The sequence below is a fragment of the Magnolia sinica genome, chromosome 15 (genome assembly GCF_029962835.1).
Source record: "Magnolia sinica isolate HGM2019 chromosome 15, MsV1, whole genome shotgun sequence".
In the NCBI taxonomy this organism is placed as follows: Eukaryota; Viridiplantae; Streptophyta; class Magnoliopsida; order Magnoliales; family Magnoliaceae; genus Magnolia; species Magnolia sinica.
In genome coordinates this window covers 15916034-15934290 of record NC_080587.1, presented here as the reverse complement: position 1 = coordinate 15934290, position 18257 = coordinate 15916034, and the positions used below count along the sequence as shown (strand labels likewise).

The following is an 18257-nucleotide window of genomic DNA, read 5'->3' as shown; positions in this document are numbered from 1 at the left end:
TGTTGGGAATTGGTGCAGCTGAGGGCTGTGTTTGGGTGGATACTGGGGAGTTTGGTTACTGTAGTATGTATGCTGGATGCATGGCTGCATCAGGGTGCTATTGGTTAAAAGAAAAGGGTGCTTTTGGTTGATTGCGTTGATGCTGGGATGGTTTGTTGTGGTATGCTGTGATTGCTGGGGTAGCTGAAGTTTGTAGGGCTGGGAGCTTGTCTTTTTGTTGGGTGCAATGTTGTGGATGTATGGCTGCTGGGTGCATTTGCAGGGTCTTCAGCTTCAGCTTCAGCTGGTTGGCTGCTGGATGAAAGGGGCATCAGGGTGCCGTCTATGTAAATTCTTGGATGGCTTGTTGTGGTCTGCCATGGCAGCTGATACGGCTGAAGTTTGCGGATCTGAAGAGGCTTCTACTGTGGTTTTTTGGGGTGCAGGATAGTTTTTTGTTTGGGTTATCTGCTGCCATGTTTTCTGATTGCTCCAAGCCAGATGAAGCTTGTCTATCTGAAATGTTGAGACTTAGGCCTGCCGCTGTTGGCCGGACAATGATGGTCTGTGGAGGCAGTGGGATGTCTGGGTGGTTGATGATGGTAGCTGATGGTGGTGTTGTGGTCTGCCATGGCTGAAGTTTGTGGATCTCAAGAGGCCTTTGCTGTGGTTTTTTTGGGTGCAGGACAGTTTTTTGTTTGGGTCATCTGCTGCCCTGTTTTCTGATTGCTCCAAGCCAAATGAAGCTGGCCTATCTGGAATGTTGGGACTTGGGCCTGCTGCTGTTGGCTGGACGATGATGGTCTGTGGAGGCAGTGGGATGTTTGGGTGGCTGATGATAGTAGCTGATGGTGGTGTTGTGGTCTGCCATGGCAGCTGATATGGCTGAAGTTTGTGGATCTGAAGAGGCCTCTGCTGTGGTTTTATTTGGGTGCAGGACATTTTTTTGTTTGGGTCACCTGCTGCCCTGTCTTCTGATTGCTCCAAATCAGATGAAGCTGGCCTATCTAGAATGTTGGGACTTAGGCCTGCTGCTGTTGGCCGGATGATGATGGTCTGAGGAGGCAGTGGGATGTTTGGGTGGCTGATGATGGTAGCTGATGGTGTTGTGGTCTGTCATGGCAGCTGATATGGCTGAAGTTTGTGGATCTGAAGTGGCCTCTGCTGCGGTTTGTTTTTGGGTGCAGGACAGTTTTATGTTTGGGTCATCTGCTGCCCTCCTTTTCTGATTGCTCCAAGCCAGATGAAGCTGGCAGAATGTTGGACTTGGGCCTGCCACTGTTGGTCAGACAATGATGGTCTGTGGAGGCAGGGGGATGTTTGGGTGGCTGATGATGGTAGCTGATGGTGGTGTTGTGGTCTGTCATGGTAGTTGATATGGCTGAAGTTTGTGGATCCGAAGAGGTCTCTGCTGCGGTTTTTTCGGGTCCAGGACAGTTGTTTGTTCGGCTCATCTGCTGCCCTGTTTTCTGATTGCTCCAAGCCTGATGAAGCTGGCCTATCTGGAATGTTGGGACTTGGGCCTGCCACTGTTGGCCGGATGATGATGGTCTGTGGAGTCAGTGGGATGTTTGGGTGGCTGATGGTGGTGTTGTGGTCTGCCATGGCAGCTGATATGGCTGAAGTTTGTGTATCTGAAGAGGCCTCTGCTGTGGTTGTTTTTGGGTGCAGGACAGTTTTTTGTTTGGGTTATCTGCTGCCCTGTTTTCTGATTGCTCCAAGCCAGATGAAGCTGGTCTATCTGGAATGTTGGGGCTTAGGCCTGCTGCTGTTGGCCGGATGATGATGGTCTGTAGAGGCAGTGGGATGTTTGGGTGGCTGATGATGGTAGCTGATGGTGTTGTGGTCGGCCATGGCAGCTGATATGGCTGAAGTTTGTGGATCTGAAGAGGCCTCCCCTGTGTTTTTTATTTTTGGGTGCAGGGTTTTTTGTTTGGGTTTTCTGCTGCCCTTTTTTCTGATTGCTCCAAGTCAGATGAAGCTGGCCTATATGGAATGTTGGGACTTGGGCTTGCTGCTGTTGGCCAGATGATGATGATCTGTGGAGGCAGTGGGATGTTTGGGTGGCTGATGGTGGTGGGTCTGTTTTTACCTCATGGATGGTTGATGAGGATGATGGAATTTGATGTTTGGTAGGTGTCTTCTGCTGTAGTTCTGGGATGATGTTACAGGGCTTGCCGTGGCTGCTGTGATGGTGGTTTGTTTACAGGTTTATGTTGGCTGCAGGTTTTTGTGACTTGGGATCCAGAGATTTGGAGTGCTGGGGTCATGCGATTGGCGAGTTCATGTTTAGAGGTTGATTTTATCCTGGTTGTGGCCCAGATTAGAGTAGGGGGTTCAGCAGCTCAGAGATGGTTTTTCATCTAAGCAGAGCTAGTTTTTTTTTTTTTTTTTTTTTTGTTTTTGTTTTTCTTTCCAGCAAATCAGAATTGGCCATCCATCAGTCTTATTGCATTTCCCTCTCTCCTCTCCTTTCTCAGTCTAATAACAGCTGGGCCAGCAGAGCAGAGTTGCAGGCTGTAGATATGGAGCTCTGTTGCAGTTTGCGGCTGCCTGGCAGGTTGATCGAATTCGGTCAGTTCAGTTCCAAATTTGATTTTCCTGGCTCAGTCTGTATCTATAGTTCGATCTCTGTTTTGCAGTTTTTTTTGCTTGTGGTTTTGTCTTGTTCTGTATAGTGGGTTATATGATAGGAAAGGCCTATTGTTTTTTGTGGAACCCACCCAAATGTCGAGTACATCATCTTTTGCAAAGCAACAAAGTTACAGGTGGTGTGCTCTTACCTTTCTGAAAAAAAGGAAAAAAAGAAAGAAGAAAAAAGAGCTTTGTAATAAAGCTCATGAACATGCTACACTTGTCTGTCCTCCAGGTTGGTCCAATGTTGTATATGTTTTTCAAAAAAAAAAAAAAAAATATCTGCTCCGAATCAGTAGGTGGGGACCCAATATCAGAAATAGGTGGATTAGTTAGAAAACTTCAGCCAGGTTTTTCAGAGCCATTCATTTGTTTTGCTAACTTTGATCCACCTGTCTAGTGGATCAGCCTGATTGTTGGGCTAGGACATCAATATAGTGGTGCCATTCTGATGAATGGATTCGATCTCAGACTAATCGTGCCATGTTGGCATGTCTGGCATGTACATGAGCTTTATTGCACACGCTTGTGGGCTTAGCAAACCTCATCTTACACTCAAAACCTTTTTTGTTCTATGAACTGTAGGGATAATACATGTGAACATGCACGTGGTTCTAACAGCACGGTGTCTGGCCAGCCGCTGTTATGACTTATCTAAGAAATTGAATTGTTTGGCCACTTTTGCAGGTTGTGTGGGACATCTTGTTGCAAACGATCTCGACCATTAATTGTAATCACATTTTGCTGAAGAACGTATTCTAGATGAATGGACTAGTTATTTCATGTGGTTTGCAAAATCATATGCTGCAATGAGTTGTGGGAAGACTAGTCTTGCGGCTCATTATCAGAACCATGGATACACTGACAATGACGAATCATGGCACCTCAGCAATCTGTGTGCATTTTCACATTCTTTTTTCGCCTAAGGTAATTTCCTTTATATAATGTTTGAAATGATTGATTTTATTCCTGTCTTTGCAGTTGTTTGAGAAGATTTACAGGTTTTAGATGTTCCTCACAAGTAGGGTTGGCAATGGGCTAGACAGCCCCACCCGGACCAGACCAGGGTAGCCTGGCCCTATAGGGCGTAGGCCTAGCCCCTTAAACTTGGTCCGAGGCCCTGGATCTAGGCCAATGATGAATGGCCCAGACTGGGACAATGTGCCATCCTAGTCATCAAGGGGCCTACTGTTATTGACAGTTTAGCATTTGTTAGTGGTTCTCATTGAACAGACTTGTGGAATTTAAACTCTGTGTGCGTGCGTGCGTGGACAATCTCATAGAACTGTCAATTGTTTGAGAGCCGTGGATCACATGGTTAGAATTATGGAACCAAAGTGCTATTTTGGAATCATAAGCAATAAAAAACAAATATTTGACCTATTTTGTTTCTCTATTTGATCTTGACTATCCATTTTCCATGCTATTGTTTGGATGTTTAGGATAATCTGGTTGGTGTATTTTTGCACCATGGCTTGTCCCTAGTTGAATGAAAGAGTGGACCGTTCATATTGATGATTAGGTATCCTGCATGTCAACCAAAAGCTTTGGGGATATTTGTATGGATTATTTCAAACCTTTTATCATTTAATTATATTCCTCATAGGCCGAGCCATACTGGGCCAAGGTCTTTTCAGTCCGATCGAGAATAGGGCTGACGAGTGCCAAACCCTGCCGTTCCCTAGCCTTCCCGGTTTCTCCGCTACTCACAAACTTGGGTGCATGGCATTGCTTCCATGTTAGTGTTTCTATTTTAGTTTGGAGTGCATTTTAGTCATTTAGTGACTAAAAGTAGCAAAGAAATTGGAACTGCTCTTTGATTTTTTGCAAATTGGCATTCATTCCTTTGTTTTCTCAAGTTGGATATGTTCTTCGATGTTTGGCTAAATTGCATTTGTTGCTTTGTTTTCTCTTGTTAGGTTTTTTCTTTTTCAGTGAATGTGTCTGGGAAGTTGAAGACGTCGGTGACTGTTGGTTTGGAATGAAAAGAATTGATGTGCTTGTTTTGCTTAGGCAATAGACTGTTGGATCATATTGTGGTGATGTGCTTGTATTGCTTAGGCAGTGACAGTGTGTTGGGATAGACTGTTGGATCATATTGTGCTAATTAGTTCCATATAGAAGACATGACAATATTGTTGTTAAGGGCCTGTTTGGATACATCCAAATAAGTTAACAGGATACATCCAAATAAGTTACTTTTTAACTTATGTTAAGTCATTAAGTTACCTTTTTCACTTAATGTTAGTTTGGTAAACATGATTGCAAAAGTAATTTATGTGCTTAAAGATACTCATCCTCGTAATTATTATTTTTATTTTTATCAACTTTTCACTTCTCTCTCTCCATATTAAAGGAGGCCCACAGTTCGTAAGGAGGCCCACATGATGGACTGTCCACATCGAAGGTGGGGCCCACATGATGGACAGTCCACATCAAAGGTGGGCCTCACATGATGGATCACCCATAAAGGTGGGCCCATAGATAGTCCACATCAAAGGTTGGGCCCTTATGATAAATAGCCCACATCCAAAGTGGGCGGGTATGATATCTGACCTACTTCAAAGGTGGAACCCACATAATAAACGGTTTACATCGAAGGTGAGCTCCACATGATGGGTAATAGACATTGAGGCTGGGCCCCACATGATGGATGCCCCACATCGAGGTGGTTCCACATGAACGGTCCACATCAAAATTTAGCCCCTAATGATGAATGACCCACATCCAAGGCAAGCCCTGCATGATGGGCAACCCACATTGAAGGTGGGGCTCACATGGTGGAAAATCCACATCAAAGGTGGGTTTCACATGATGGGCAATTAACAATGGTGGGCCGACATGATGGATGATCCACAAGGTGGCTCCCACCTGGACAGTCCACATTAAAGGTCAGCTTTAATGATGAGTGGCCCATTCCAAGGCGGGCTCCACAAGATGAACGACTTACATCGGAGGTGGGGCCCATGTGATGGACAGTCCACATCAAAGGTGGGCTACACATGATGGGTGGTGGATATTGAAGGTGGGCTCCACATGATTTAATAATAACATTGATGGATGACCAACATCAAAGGTGGGTCCTAACTTATAGATTCTTTGTGCACCGGTAGAATGACCATTAGCGTTGAGACTGTTGCCTCTGCCCTTCAGTCGAAAGCGATGAGAAAGAAAAACGGTGATGTGGGTGCTTCTACAGATGCACTGGTTACAAAGGGGGAAAATTCTGAGTGAGACGGTGGATCTTCACGATTAAGGTCCAAATCCAAGAGCAAGGGCAAAAGCAAGTTGAAGTGCTAAAATTATGGCATGGCCGGGTACATGAAGAAGGATTGTCAAAATCCTACGTCGAGAAAAGAGAATTTAGATAGTTCTTCTAGAGAAGCCACCACTATAGAATCCAGTGAGGAGGCGAGTGGTAGTGACGTGCTGACTGCATCAAAATTCGGGTCTTTCGACAATGAATGGATTTTGAATATGGGGGCTTCGTATCACATGAACTCTTATAGGAGTTGGTTCACCAATTAAAGTGAGTGCAATGGTGGTGTAACACCCCGTACTTTCCCGTACTCGGGTGTTACTATATAAACTGACTTAATCGGATGCAAACCTAGCTTAGTAGACATTCATGTGCATCTTAGTTTAAATCTAACCATTGAAGGTGATATATACTAAGTATATTATCTTATCTATTTATTATATTATAAATGTTACACAAACATAGATAGAAAGAAAATATAAATGTATTTTGGTAATTTATCTATCATGAAGAATGTATGAAAATGTATTGTAATGGATTGCTATGTACGTATTTAATGTATATAAAATATTATGAAAATAATATTTTATTAAATAAATATAAGGAATAATAATTCTACAATATATAATTGAATTATATATTAATAGATAGGTGATCAATGGCACGTATATGGTAGTGTGTTAGTATTTAAAATTTTATACACACGTGTGTGTGTAAGGTTTTAAATCATTATAATTATAAGTAATACACCACAGTAGTAAAATCTATGTTAATATTAGTATTTGAGCTAACGATATAGGAAGAAAGACTTGAAAATGGCCCACTAGGTTATTTTAACTGTTGACGTTTGATTTCGGGAAGATCCGTCCGTTAGATCAACGGAAGCCACCGTTAGAGCTAGGAAATCAACTTGTATGGCCCACTTAAGATTTAGGTCAGCCCCATTCTTGAGATCATGGCCTTCTATAAGTGAACGAACCGATTGAACGGAGTGGATTTCATCCAAACACCCCCATGGGCCCCACAGACAACTTGAATGTGCACCAGAAGAGGTGCACTCGATGTGCACGGGTCTGGGCAGTCCGGTCTAAGCGGGCTGACTCGCGACTTCCCGAAACAGAGAGGTTTCTCTCTTTCTCTGCGTTTAGCCAGTGAACGGAGGCCGTCCGCTTGTTTCAACGGTGGCCCACCAGAAGGGACCCGTCTTCCTGATCTGAACCGTCCATCTGACTCGAGAGGTGGGCTCGACCAAAACCCCACTATTTTATCCAGTTTTCCGGCATGTGTGTTCACACAACAACCGGCACAAGTAGGACCCAAAAGCACATAACTTCCGAAAATGGAAACATTTCTCACCGCCAACTGTTGCAATCCGTGTGAGGATCTCTCCTCCAATCAGAGACCTCTATTTCGGACGGGTCCTGACCATCCACGCGCCACTCACGTGTTAGGGCCTTCTATGCAAAACCGACGCTCAAAACCGCCGTAATACCAGCTGTTTTGAGAAAGCTGGACGCTGGGATAAAATCCCAGCCTTTCATTTGCATATGACGTACCTTAGATCATTGGGGCTGCTATATAGGGGGGAAGAATAGCTAGGTTTTATCCTCTGGTTGCGGCTAGAGGTGTACACGAACCGAGCTAGTTCGGTTAGCTCACTCAACTTGACTCGAAAAAGCTCAACTCGGTTCGAAGCTGAGTTTGAGCTTGAAAATGAGTTCAAGCCGAGTTTGAAATTGCCCCAGCTCTACTCGACTCGGATCAAAACCAGCTCGAATCCAACTCGGATCAAACCACTTCAGTGACTTGGTTACTTTGATATTGATGTTGCTCACCAAGTGTTTGATGAAATGACTTAAAGAAGTGTGGCAGGTGGCAAGGAAGGTATATGTATATGAAACCAATACTCTTTTTTTCTTGATTATCATGTTGCTGAGAAGGTGTTTGATAAAATACCTGTAAAACCATTGCTGTTGTCTCAAATACAGTAAGATTTTGAAAGTGTAGTCCAGATGTTTGTGAAAATGCTGTAATGGTGAACTCGGCTCGATCTTGGCTCGAACTGGTTTGAGCAGCTGACCGAACCGAGCCGAGCTAACCAGTCATCCTCGGGGACCGAGCCGAGCTGATGTCAGCAAGTTGCTGAGCCGAGTCGAGCTGAGGCCAGCTCGACTCGGTTCGACTCAATGTACACCCCTAGTTGCGGCTACCTAGAAAAAATCCACCATTTCCTTCCGCTAGCAAACCCACCAACCAAACCCTCTTAGAGCTTCGAAAGAACCCATCCACAAGCTTCTTAAGACCCATACGAATCTTCTGAAAGGACCGGATTAAGAGAAAAAGCTGTCATTTACAATCTGCCATTATCTTCCTCGTTGAAGAGGAGTTGCATCTCGTCGAGTTCAGGTGTGTTTGGAGAGTGTTGGACGAGCTCGTCCGAGTCCAGTGGGGTTGCTGCCTTCAGAAAGAAAACAAGACAGAGAAATGAAAAAGGAAAGGAAAAGAAGAGGAAAGAAAAGAAATGAGAGAGAGAGAGAGTACCAAGCGGACTGTAATGCAGCACCGGGTCGGGCCACGCCGATTCGAGACCGAGTTCGGTTTGAGTGGGGTGGGCCCTGACTCGTTTGTAGTTCGGTCCAGGCATCTTGCTGGGCATTCCCAGTGGTGGACGCTGAGAGGAGAGTGAGAGAGAGAGTGGCTACTGTCTCGCCGCCGGATTCATGCCACACCAGGGCGCTCGACTTGCTGACGAGCTCGAGGCTGGTCGTCTGGGGGTGTTGCTGGACCTCCAGCATATAGAAAAAAAGGGGAGATGTTGCTGGTTTAGATATTAGGAACAAAATTTTGGGAACAATTTAAAACCCTTATTGCTTAAAAGAAAAGAAAAATATATATTAAAAAAAAACTTAGATCAATCAACCCAAGAAGAAATCCAAGTTACAATATTACATGTTAGACAATCTTTGGATTCAAAAGACAGTTGAGTACTCTACGCGCTACCCTTGAGCTTGAAAGAACAAAGAGTGAGAGAGTGCAGGAGTTTGTTGTCAGCAATCAGAGCCATAGGAGTGATTACAGATTCTGTGACTTCTGCCAGATGAAGAATTATATGGATCAACAGTTTTGGAATATTAAACAAAAACTCATGGATGGACGAGTGCATTTGACAGAAGGAATGCATATGGATCAGAGCTGTGGCAATCCATGCAAGTCGGAACCCAGTGTATTGGAACCTGCATCAGAACTGGTGGAAGAAGGAAACCATAACCTTGCTGCATGAATTTTAGTGCTAAATCTATCTGGTCCAACTGTTGTGACCTAGCAACCATCACATCACCGGACATATACCCCTGCGGCATCTGCAGTGCATGGGAGTTTCCAGGCGGCTGTATCAGTGGGCTAGGTTGAAGATTCTGGGATCAGTTCAAGGTGGACCGCCACTGTTCGGTGGAGCTACAGAGATAGATGGCTGACTTGAAAGGGCTTCTAGGTATTGTAGCTCAGTTGCAGCACTATCAGAGATACCAGGAACAGAAGATGGGCCAGCAGCAGTTGACATGGGACGAGTTAGATCTTCTGTGAGTTGATATCCCTCCCGTTCCATCTGCAGAGATCAAAAGGCAGTTCAAAATAAAATGCAGTAGAAGTCTTTTATAAAATAAAAAATTGAATGGCATAGAAATTTAAGATTGAAAAGCTAGTAGATTGATTTAACATACCAGTAAAGAAAACTGAGCAGCAAGCAAGTCTGTGTAATTTTGACAAAAGCGAATGATGATTTTGGGGGAGAGGCCAGGCAAAAGCAAAAGAGGAAATATGCTTGCTGAAGTCCTAGAAAAGCCCTGCTACAGCTACTGGCGGGATGATTTGAAATACTACTACTCTTCCTTCACATGCCAATGTGGCACGACCATGCAAGCACAGGCAGTTCATAAGGTGAGCTTGAGAAAGCCACTGGTGAGCCACATGTGCACATCTAATGGGGAATGACAGTTAACTGTTTAACCATCCATTTATTTCACACACGTGTGGACCACCCGATGACCAGACTCCATGGCTATTGAGCCAGGAGAAATACAGGGTAGCACCCAACTGACAGACAGCCCAAATCTCGCACACAACTGCCACATGGCCCGTGGGTAAGGGGGGCAATTGTTGGGTTTGGAGAAATCTTTAGGCCCTACATTTGAATTGCAAATCTCAGCCCGGCCCATTCTCCATCCTATATGTCAAGATAGGCATGAGCCGCTATAACATTTCTCATCTAAGAAAAGAGAATATGCAGTTTTGAATGGTAGAAACTCAAATATTTGGCTAGGTCTAGATATGTTGAACATATCGACAGAATAGGCTGTGCAGTTTAGAAATGTATGTTAGAAAAACTAAACAAGGATGCCCCAACATGGAAAAGATTAAAAAATAAATTAAAGCAACAACCTTGATTGCATTGTAAAAGCAACTTCAGAAAATTCACAAATTCTATGTTGCCACCATCATATTCTCTTCGCATCTGCCAACATGCAGAACTTAAAAAACAAAGCACTATTTTAGAGGAAAAAATATCTATTAGAATGATGTAGCATTTTTGCGAAAAACACACAAAAACAGGGAGGGAATCATCAATCGGTCCTATGCACAAAGTGACGCAAATAAAATAATAAATACCTGAAAATTTAAACATTCCGTGCAAATCTTGTACATCACAAATATCAGCTATAAAAAGTTGTAGAGGCATTGAACCATGTAGTGGAAGAATCAGAAACTTGCTCGAAATTCCAAGAAGGCTGTTTGCTTTAATCTTTTCCAGTCAGCAAAACTGCTTTGACCAGATGAAGTAGGGCGAAGAGCTGTTCTCTCTGTATGGATATATACAGCAAAACAGATAAGGAATTTCATTAGTTTCAAGTTGGACTTGAAATGAATGTAACTGGAATTTGAGGGTTAATCCCTTAATACAAATACTAGGAAGTATTCTTCAATCCCATCCTGCAAAAAAAAAAATAAAAAAATAAAATAAAAATAAACAGAAGATTCATGAAAATACAGAATTTAAATAAGTAGATATGGTAAAAATTGAAGTTAACAAAATAGAATAAAGTGGCAGAGAAAATCATCGGAGCTAAAAATTATCGGACTGTAAGGATTATAGCCAGGTTGAAACCCCAGCATATAGTAAAGGAGAGATCTATTATTGCTCGAAAGGCTTGGAAAAAGAAAAAGAAAAAGAAAAAGAAAATGAAAATGAATAAAAAAGACCACATATGATAAAGCAATAGGTGATGTCAACTATAAGCAAAGCCAATTTTGCATTTTTCAGGACTTCCAGAATCAACTTGCTGGCAAGAGTTTCCAAACAAAATGCATACACATGCATTCAGCTGAAGTGCAAACAGAGTTCTAAGAAGAGAGTAGAAAATAGACCAAAATTATTCTAAGAATTAGACAAGGAAATTTTTGAATAATTTGGCTGTCCAGCAATCCAAATGGAATGCTAGCAATAAAATATAAGCTAGAAGTCCTGTCAGTTGCCGGCTCGAACAAAAGATGCTACAGAGGCTGTTGAAAAGCATACGATGTCATTCAAATGGGCAACACATTAATCCACATGGACCTGCCTTAAAATGTACCAATCTAAAATGGTTGCCTAAGTCAACAAATGGGAGCAATTCAAGATCAACCTATCACTTAGAAATCAAGTGGCACTTTATATGCTTCATAAACTCTTGAAGCTACTAGTAGTACTATCAAAGAGAGCCAAAGTTATATTTGTACGGTTGATCAGAAACGGCTTAAAGCCCTTTCATTTGTATTTTTTTTTGTTGACAATTATAATTTGAGTGCTTAGCTTTCATGTCACAGCTGCACCCAGTTCTCTGTGTGTGTGTGTGTGTGTCTGTATCATGCCTGGAAATATGAACACACTGAATGGCTTTTCATGGACTTACCTTGTAATTTGCATATTCTTACTTCCTACTTATCACATTATATATATATATATATATATATATATATATATATATATATAGAGAGAGAGAGAGAGAGAGAGAGAGAGAGAGAGAGAGAGAGAGAGAGAGAGAGAGAGAGAGAGAGAGAGAGAGAGAGAGTCATGCTCACCTACGCACGTGCGCACCTTTGCACACGTGTCATGGGTGTCTAATCTGAATGGCCAATGTGATGCGGAATCCCATGAAACCCGATGTGACAAATTTTCACCCTGATCTAAAATTCTGGTGGGCCATAGCAAAGAGAAATGCAAATCATGGGAGGAAACTGTTTTCATTCTTCATGGCCCATCAAAGTTTTAGATCAAAGTAAAACTTGGGCCCGGGAGGTTTCACGAGGTGCTGCTTCACATGAACAGTTCAGATTTTGGATCCACATCACGTATGATGGGTTCTCAAAAAAGTTCGCACCAGTTCCGTGCGAACTGGTGTGCAGGTGAGCATTTCCCTATATATATATATATATATATATATATATATATATATATATATAATGTGATAAGTAGGAAGTAAGAATATGCAAATTACAAGGTTAAGTCCATGAAAAGCCATTCAGTGTGTTCATATTTCCAGGCATGCATGCATGTTCTTTTGTATGTCACTCCAACAAAATATATAATTCTATTGCTACATTTAAGTGGGTTTTCAGGTTTGGAAAAAACTGCGGATGTAGGTATGCACAATGCATGTGTTTTTTTTTTATGTTTTAGAGGAATGGACAGGGATTTTAGTGTGATTTTGAAATCTCACTCCTGTGCTGGTATGCATGGCGTGTTACTATATATGCAGTGGATCACAGGTGAAGATTAGTCATGCAAGCAGGTGTGTGTGACTTAGCAAGGAAATAAGTTAAGATCAGGATCAAGAATCTTATTCATATAGATCAGCTAAGATCAGGATCAAGAATCTGATTCATATAGATTTCCCTATGAATCATCATTTGCCAGGAATTTTCTAGTTGAGTGCAGAAAACATTGCTAGCTATTCAAATAAATGTCTCTTGATTTTCACTTAAACTGCAAATCATTTTTTTTCAAGTGCTTGAGATCATTATCACCTATCAATGCAATATAAAGCATAAATATGTATGCATGCAGATGTGCAGGGACTGAACAAGAAAATAAGTTAGATCCAGATTTATGCCAAAAGAAGAAGAAGATGAAGAAATACAAACATATATGCCAAAATAAGTTAGATCCAGATTTCTTAATTTATAAGAATGTAACATTCATGCTTGATGAAGGGGATCTCTACTTGCAAAAATACGAATTACTTTTACAAAAAGCAAAAAAGCAGATATTTCTGTAACGTTTATTTGCCATCCAACCTATTGATATGCCTGGAAGAAGGGGAAACAAAAATATCAGCTTGTTGACAGATCTTCTCCATGTCATCCCAATTACAGTCCCATGCTCAATGGGATACTTCAAAGTGAGAATACCTCTCTTGGACTGGGCCTCATTACCAACACAAGCATCTTTCTGTCCCATCCCAACTATAACATCCGTATGACGAGGCCAACCAACGATGCTTGTGAGTTATAGAGCTATGGTGTAGGTTAGTGCTATTATCTATTCAATAACACAAAAATTGAGAAACCATGATCAAGCCAGAACTCATATGGATCATACAAATACAGAGTAGCATGAAAAACTTACAATGGTCAATAACACCATCCAAGCAATTGAATGATGAAAGAAACTGAAAACCATATATTTTCTCTTGATATGTAGAGTTTGAAATCAATAATGGCCATGCAAAGTTTGGTTAACTTTCAGTTGACTTTCTAAAACTTGAAAAGTCATGAGACATAATTGCCAACACTAAATCCCCCCATAGCTATGCCAAAGCTTAAATCTCTAACTACGATAGGATGGCTGGTGCAATAATCTCACAATGTCTTCCACAGCTTTGAGAGGTAAAGGTTGCATGGTGAATGCCTTACCACTACCTGAAGACAAAATCAATCCAAGTACTTCAATTATCCTTACCAATAACCAATTCAGTTTTGCGAACAAAGAGCAGCAGTAAAAATATAGCAAGCAAAAATAGCAGAAAAATAGAAATGAAGACAAATACACTCTGCATGGATAAATGTTAATTCACCTTATCCTGAATGTCTAATAAAGGTAAGCCAGTGACCATTTGTATGAAAATGCACATCTGACAGAATCATGACATGGAAAGGAAGCAAGAATGGACACAAGAATCTTTTTTTTTTTTTTAAAAGATTTTTTCTACTATGCATAGTTCCTTTCAAGTCCAACTTACAGGCTGCATTTGGTTGCCTACATACGATGAAGTTTCATGCCTAATCAGTCTAATTTGGTGCAAGATTTCATGATATGTCATGAAATTTGGTGCAACCAAACACACCCAAAAGGGATTTATAGTATATTTATCCTTTTTTAATTTTGTTTGCTGTCTAATTCTTGGGCATCTACTTTGGCCCTATCTTGTTCTATTGGAAGTTTGTTAATTGAATCTGTGTATGAACGACACAAACAAATCATGTACCCAAAACAGAAGTTACTTACAAAAGCACATTGATTTCAACCAAGTATATTTCAGTTGCTTTCAATCTGCAGTTGCATACAAACAAGAATATCGAGATTTCCGCCACCAAGGCTTTAAATAGTACTCCAAGACCTTCTTCCAATGTGAAAACACAATTAAATCCTTGTAGCATGTTTGTATACATATAACATATCTATATAACATAAAAAAATCACAACAAAAAAATAAAATAAATAAATAAAAATGAGATGATGATGCAACTGTTGCCATCCTAAATGTTCACATGCTAAAAAATTCTTCTCACATGCCAAGTACATGAGAGTTGGCAGTGCAGATCCTTCAATGTCTACAGCATTCAGGCTCTTCCATCTATAACTATCTGAGAAGGAAAAGGAAAAACTGAACACATGTACATGGTGTGGAAAATAGCCAAAAATGCATTTTGAGTTGATTTCAGGTTCTCAAACTTTTTCCTTGGGTCCTACCATGTGTTTTCTTTATCAAAGATGCGTTAAGTAATGATTTTACTGACATGGTTGTATGGGACTTGTGGCATCTTTACTTTGTAATGTTGATCATCACTTTATGCCTCCACAGAGGTTGTTACAGTCAGAAACAGAAAGAGCTGATGATTTCAAGAGTAAATTTGCCGAAGCACAACGTGCAAGTGAAGAGAAACACAAGAAGTTAGAAGCAGCAGAAGGAAAAATAAGTCAACTTCAAGAATCTTCATGTGTTTCAACCAAGGCTATCTACCAGTGGGGCCCACCATCAGTCTGTTGGACCCATAATAGATAGACCAAGCATTGAAAATCTCCTTGATAGGACAATCATAACATTCAAGTTTATGGCCTGCAAGAAGATAGTCAAGAAGAGATGCAATGGTTACAAGTGACTGTGGTGCCAGCATGGATGCATTATCTGAGCTGTTCATTAAACCTGCTTAATGAGTCACCTGGACTCACACACGTGTCCCATGTTGGCATGTGTGGGGCACTTGCAAGCACACATTACCTGCATGCATGTTACATACGATAAATTCAGCTATTTCCTCACTGGTGAAAAATGCTAGTTATATGAAAAAAAAAAAAAACAAGAAGACTAATTCATCTTAAAATCTCTCCCCTCCTATTCCTTGCTCATTCCAATGAAAAAACTCATCTAAGCTTGTTTCATATATAAACTTTCTTCTTAAGAAATTCAAATTTAGAAATGGTTTTCTCAGGAGATTGCTGATATAATAATTTCAGTTAGAAGGAACAAACAGGACGATGGTAGCCATACCAAAATATCATTGAAAATCTCCAATGATACTTTTCTCTTGTCCAAAGAAAAACATTCATAACAATGATGACAGAGGACAACAAGTGATGGTTACCTGATTGAGAACCTCAAAGTTCGATGGCTGTTTATCCATTGAGTAATACCCCTGCATTGATTGAAGCCCAATGCATATGAATATGAAAGACCAATATTCAAAGCTCACTGTAAAGAAAGAAGAAAAAGTGAAGCCTGCAAGAAGTTTTGCATCAACATGTAATTCATGAATTTGGTTATTTTAATACCACCCAATTCATGAAGTGTGTTGTTGAGACATTTGAGCAACAACCCTTTACCCAGTTAACAAATTAGGCAATTAGATGGTCTAAAAGCATGGTGTCAAACAAGGAAAAAAACTAAATTCCACAATTCCTGAATCAATCAATTCCACTGGCAAAGTGATCTTGAGCTCCACAATCAATAAAATAGCCCATGAAATCAAATGCGCAGTCCATAGGATGGTTGGTGAAAATCAGTTAGTCATGGACCATCAATTTTGTAGGCCATTGACATGGATCATTCATTTTAATGACTATTGATCAGATTAGTAGAATCATTTGATTGGAGTAATGCTTGTCAAAGATTGGCAACCTAAAGTGAGGCCTGCATATGGACAGAGTTGTCTCCTGCATGACAAATCTACTTGTTATGTAAGCACATTTTTTGTGCCTCCTGCAGTGTCCATTAAGAACGAAAATCGAATACACAGCTCTACCAAACAATAAAAAAATTTAAGAAAATTTCAAACCTCTGTAGCACCAGGGCCAGTAGTCCTATCTAGGCCAACAGGAGCAGCAAAAATTTGACGCCCCACATACACCTGTCCAAAACTACCTTTCGCAAGCATCGACCATATTCCTTCTACCCAGCAATATGGAGGCACCAATCAAGTTGATACACATCATCCAATCATGGAAGTAGGATGCAATAGTTTAGATCTCGGAGCATGTAACTGTACCTCAGAAAGAACATAAAGATAAGGTGGCTGAATGTCTGCCCTTGAGAGTTGAGACTATTAATTTACAGAATTTAGCATTCACAGAAAAATAATAGCTCCTCATAAAGAATGTCCGCTTGACAGTAGACAAACAAGTAGGTGAAGACCAACAAACCTGATCTTTGACCAACGAACTAGGAAGCTTTAACAAACTCTCCAATGTTGGATAATGAGTCCATTATGTCCCTGTTTATTTGAGAATCACCAACATTATGCTGTCCACATTTATTAATGTGAAAAAAGGAAGCGTGATACAACACAAACTCATTGTTAAGAAAATGTAAATATGACAAAATCGCAAAAAAAAAAAAAAAGAAAAAAAAAAAAGAAAAAGAAAAAAGAAAAGAAAAAAGAAGAAGAAGAAGTAAACATGAGCAAGTACCTGTGAAAGTGTTGCATGATAAGAGAAGTAAGAGCAGTCACAAGCGTCTTTGCATTTGGCCTCTCACGAGGTTCATATTGCAAGCAACAAGAAGCCAATCGCACCAACTCAGTTCCGTCATCATTTGAGAAGTGGCCTTCCAAGCAAGAATCCATCAGCATCAGGAAATTCTTACCACATATAAGGTTTGTTGACTTGCTGTTTGTTGTTACTAATTATGAACAATGGAATGATGTCTTCTTGTTCTAAACCAATGTCAAACTTCCCAGTAAGATTTGTTGCTGAAATTTTCAACATTAGAACCTGAGAATCAAGATATGCAAGAAAAGGTTCAAGTTACACTAGAAGGGAAAGCAGAGGATATTGAAGCTCTTGAAAAAGAGGGCTTGGATCACCAACATGTATTTCAAGTTTTGGCGGAAAGTTGTGGCGTTTCGTTAGATGTAGGAGCTTCATCGATTCTTCAAGTTTCCCCTCTCCCAGCAGCTTTTGTATCAAATGCTTGAACGTGGCCTGCCAAGGTCTCAAACGAGCCTTCTCAACCATTTCAACAAACAGGGTGTATGCACCACCTGCCTTATTCTGACCGCACAAACCATTTACCAAGACTTCAAGGAGATCAACATCGGCATCGAAGTTCTTCTCCATCATCTTCGTAAAACAGGACAGTGCCTTATCCACCTTACCTGTAAGGACAGCCCCTTCGACCATGCTCCAGAACTGCTCGATAAAATCCTCCCGCCCAAGAATCCTCATAACTGCATTGTAAGTGACTGCGCTGTGCTCGTAACCTGGCTGCTTCCCAGCCCAATTGAAAAATCCTAATGCCTGGAGAGAGTACTGGTGGACTTCTCTCAAGACCTTTACCACGACAGCATCCGACAACAAAAGCTTAAGGTCGCCCAATTTTTTCTCAGCATCTTCATCCCAATCAGATCCTGAAACAATCCCAATCAGAAGTTAGTTACAAAAGCACATTGATTTTTGCCTTCGACTATCAATTGGATGGAGGAGAGAGCGCCATCCTAGGACATGCGGACAGTGAGGATGTTGGGAGAGGAGGGTTTGGGTTTGGGTTGAGAAGGAGAGAGGGAGAGAGAGGGAAAAGGAAGGGTTGAGGAAATGGGAATGTAGAGATGAGATGTTAGGGTTTGAAGAGGAGAAGGA

General features: G+C 41.1%; 1 protein-coding gene and 1 long non-coding RNA gene across 3 annotated transcripts; one reads left to right on the top strand and one right to left on the bottom strand.

Annotated features, from left to right (window-relative positions):
- The first annotated feature begins 610 nt into the window (after window positions 1–610).
- Window positions 611–4629, top strand: LOC131227080 (uncharacterized). Of its 2 annotated transcripts, XR_009162055.1 has the most exons (4): window positions 611–2111; window positions 2206–2553; window positions 3301–3540; window positions 4533–4629. It is a non-coding gene; the product is annotated as an uncharacterized LOC131227080 (long non-coding RNA). The 2 variants fall into 2 exon arrangements; XR_009162056.1 differs by having other exon boundaries at window positions 611–2553.
- Window positions 4630–16730: 12101 nt separating this feature from the next.
- On the bottom strand, window positions 16731–18044 carry LOC131227805 (pentatricopeptide repeat-containing protein At3g48250, chloroplastic-like). The gene is made up of 3 exons (XM_058223630.1): window positions 17490–18044; window positions 17091–17393; window positions 16731–16894 (listed from the first exon to the last, which is right to left on the bottom strand). The coding sequence occupies exons 1-2, from the start codon at window positions 17844–17846 to the stop codon at window positions 17262–17264; spliced, it is 489 nt and encodes a 162-aa protein (XP_058079613.1). The 5' UTR covers window positions 17847–18044; the 3' UTR covers window positions 16731–16894; window positions 17091–17261.
- Window positions 18045–18257: the final 213 nt, after the last annotated feature.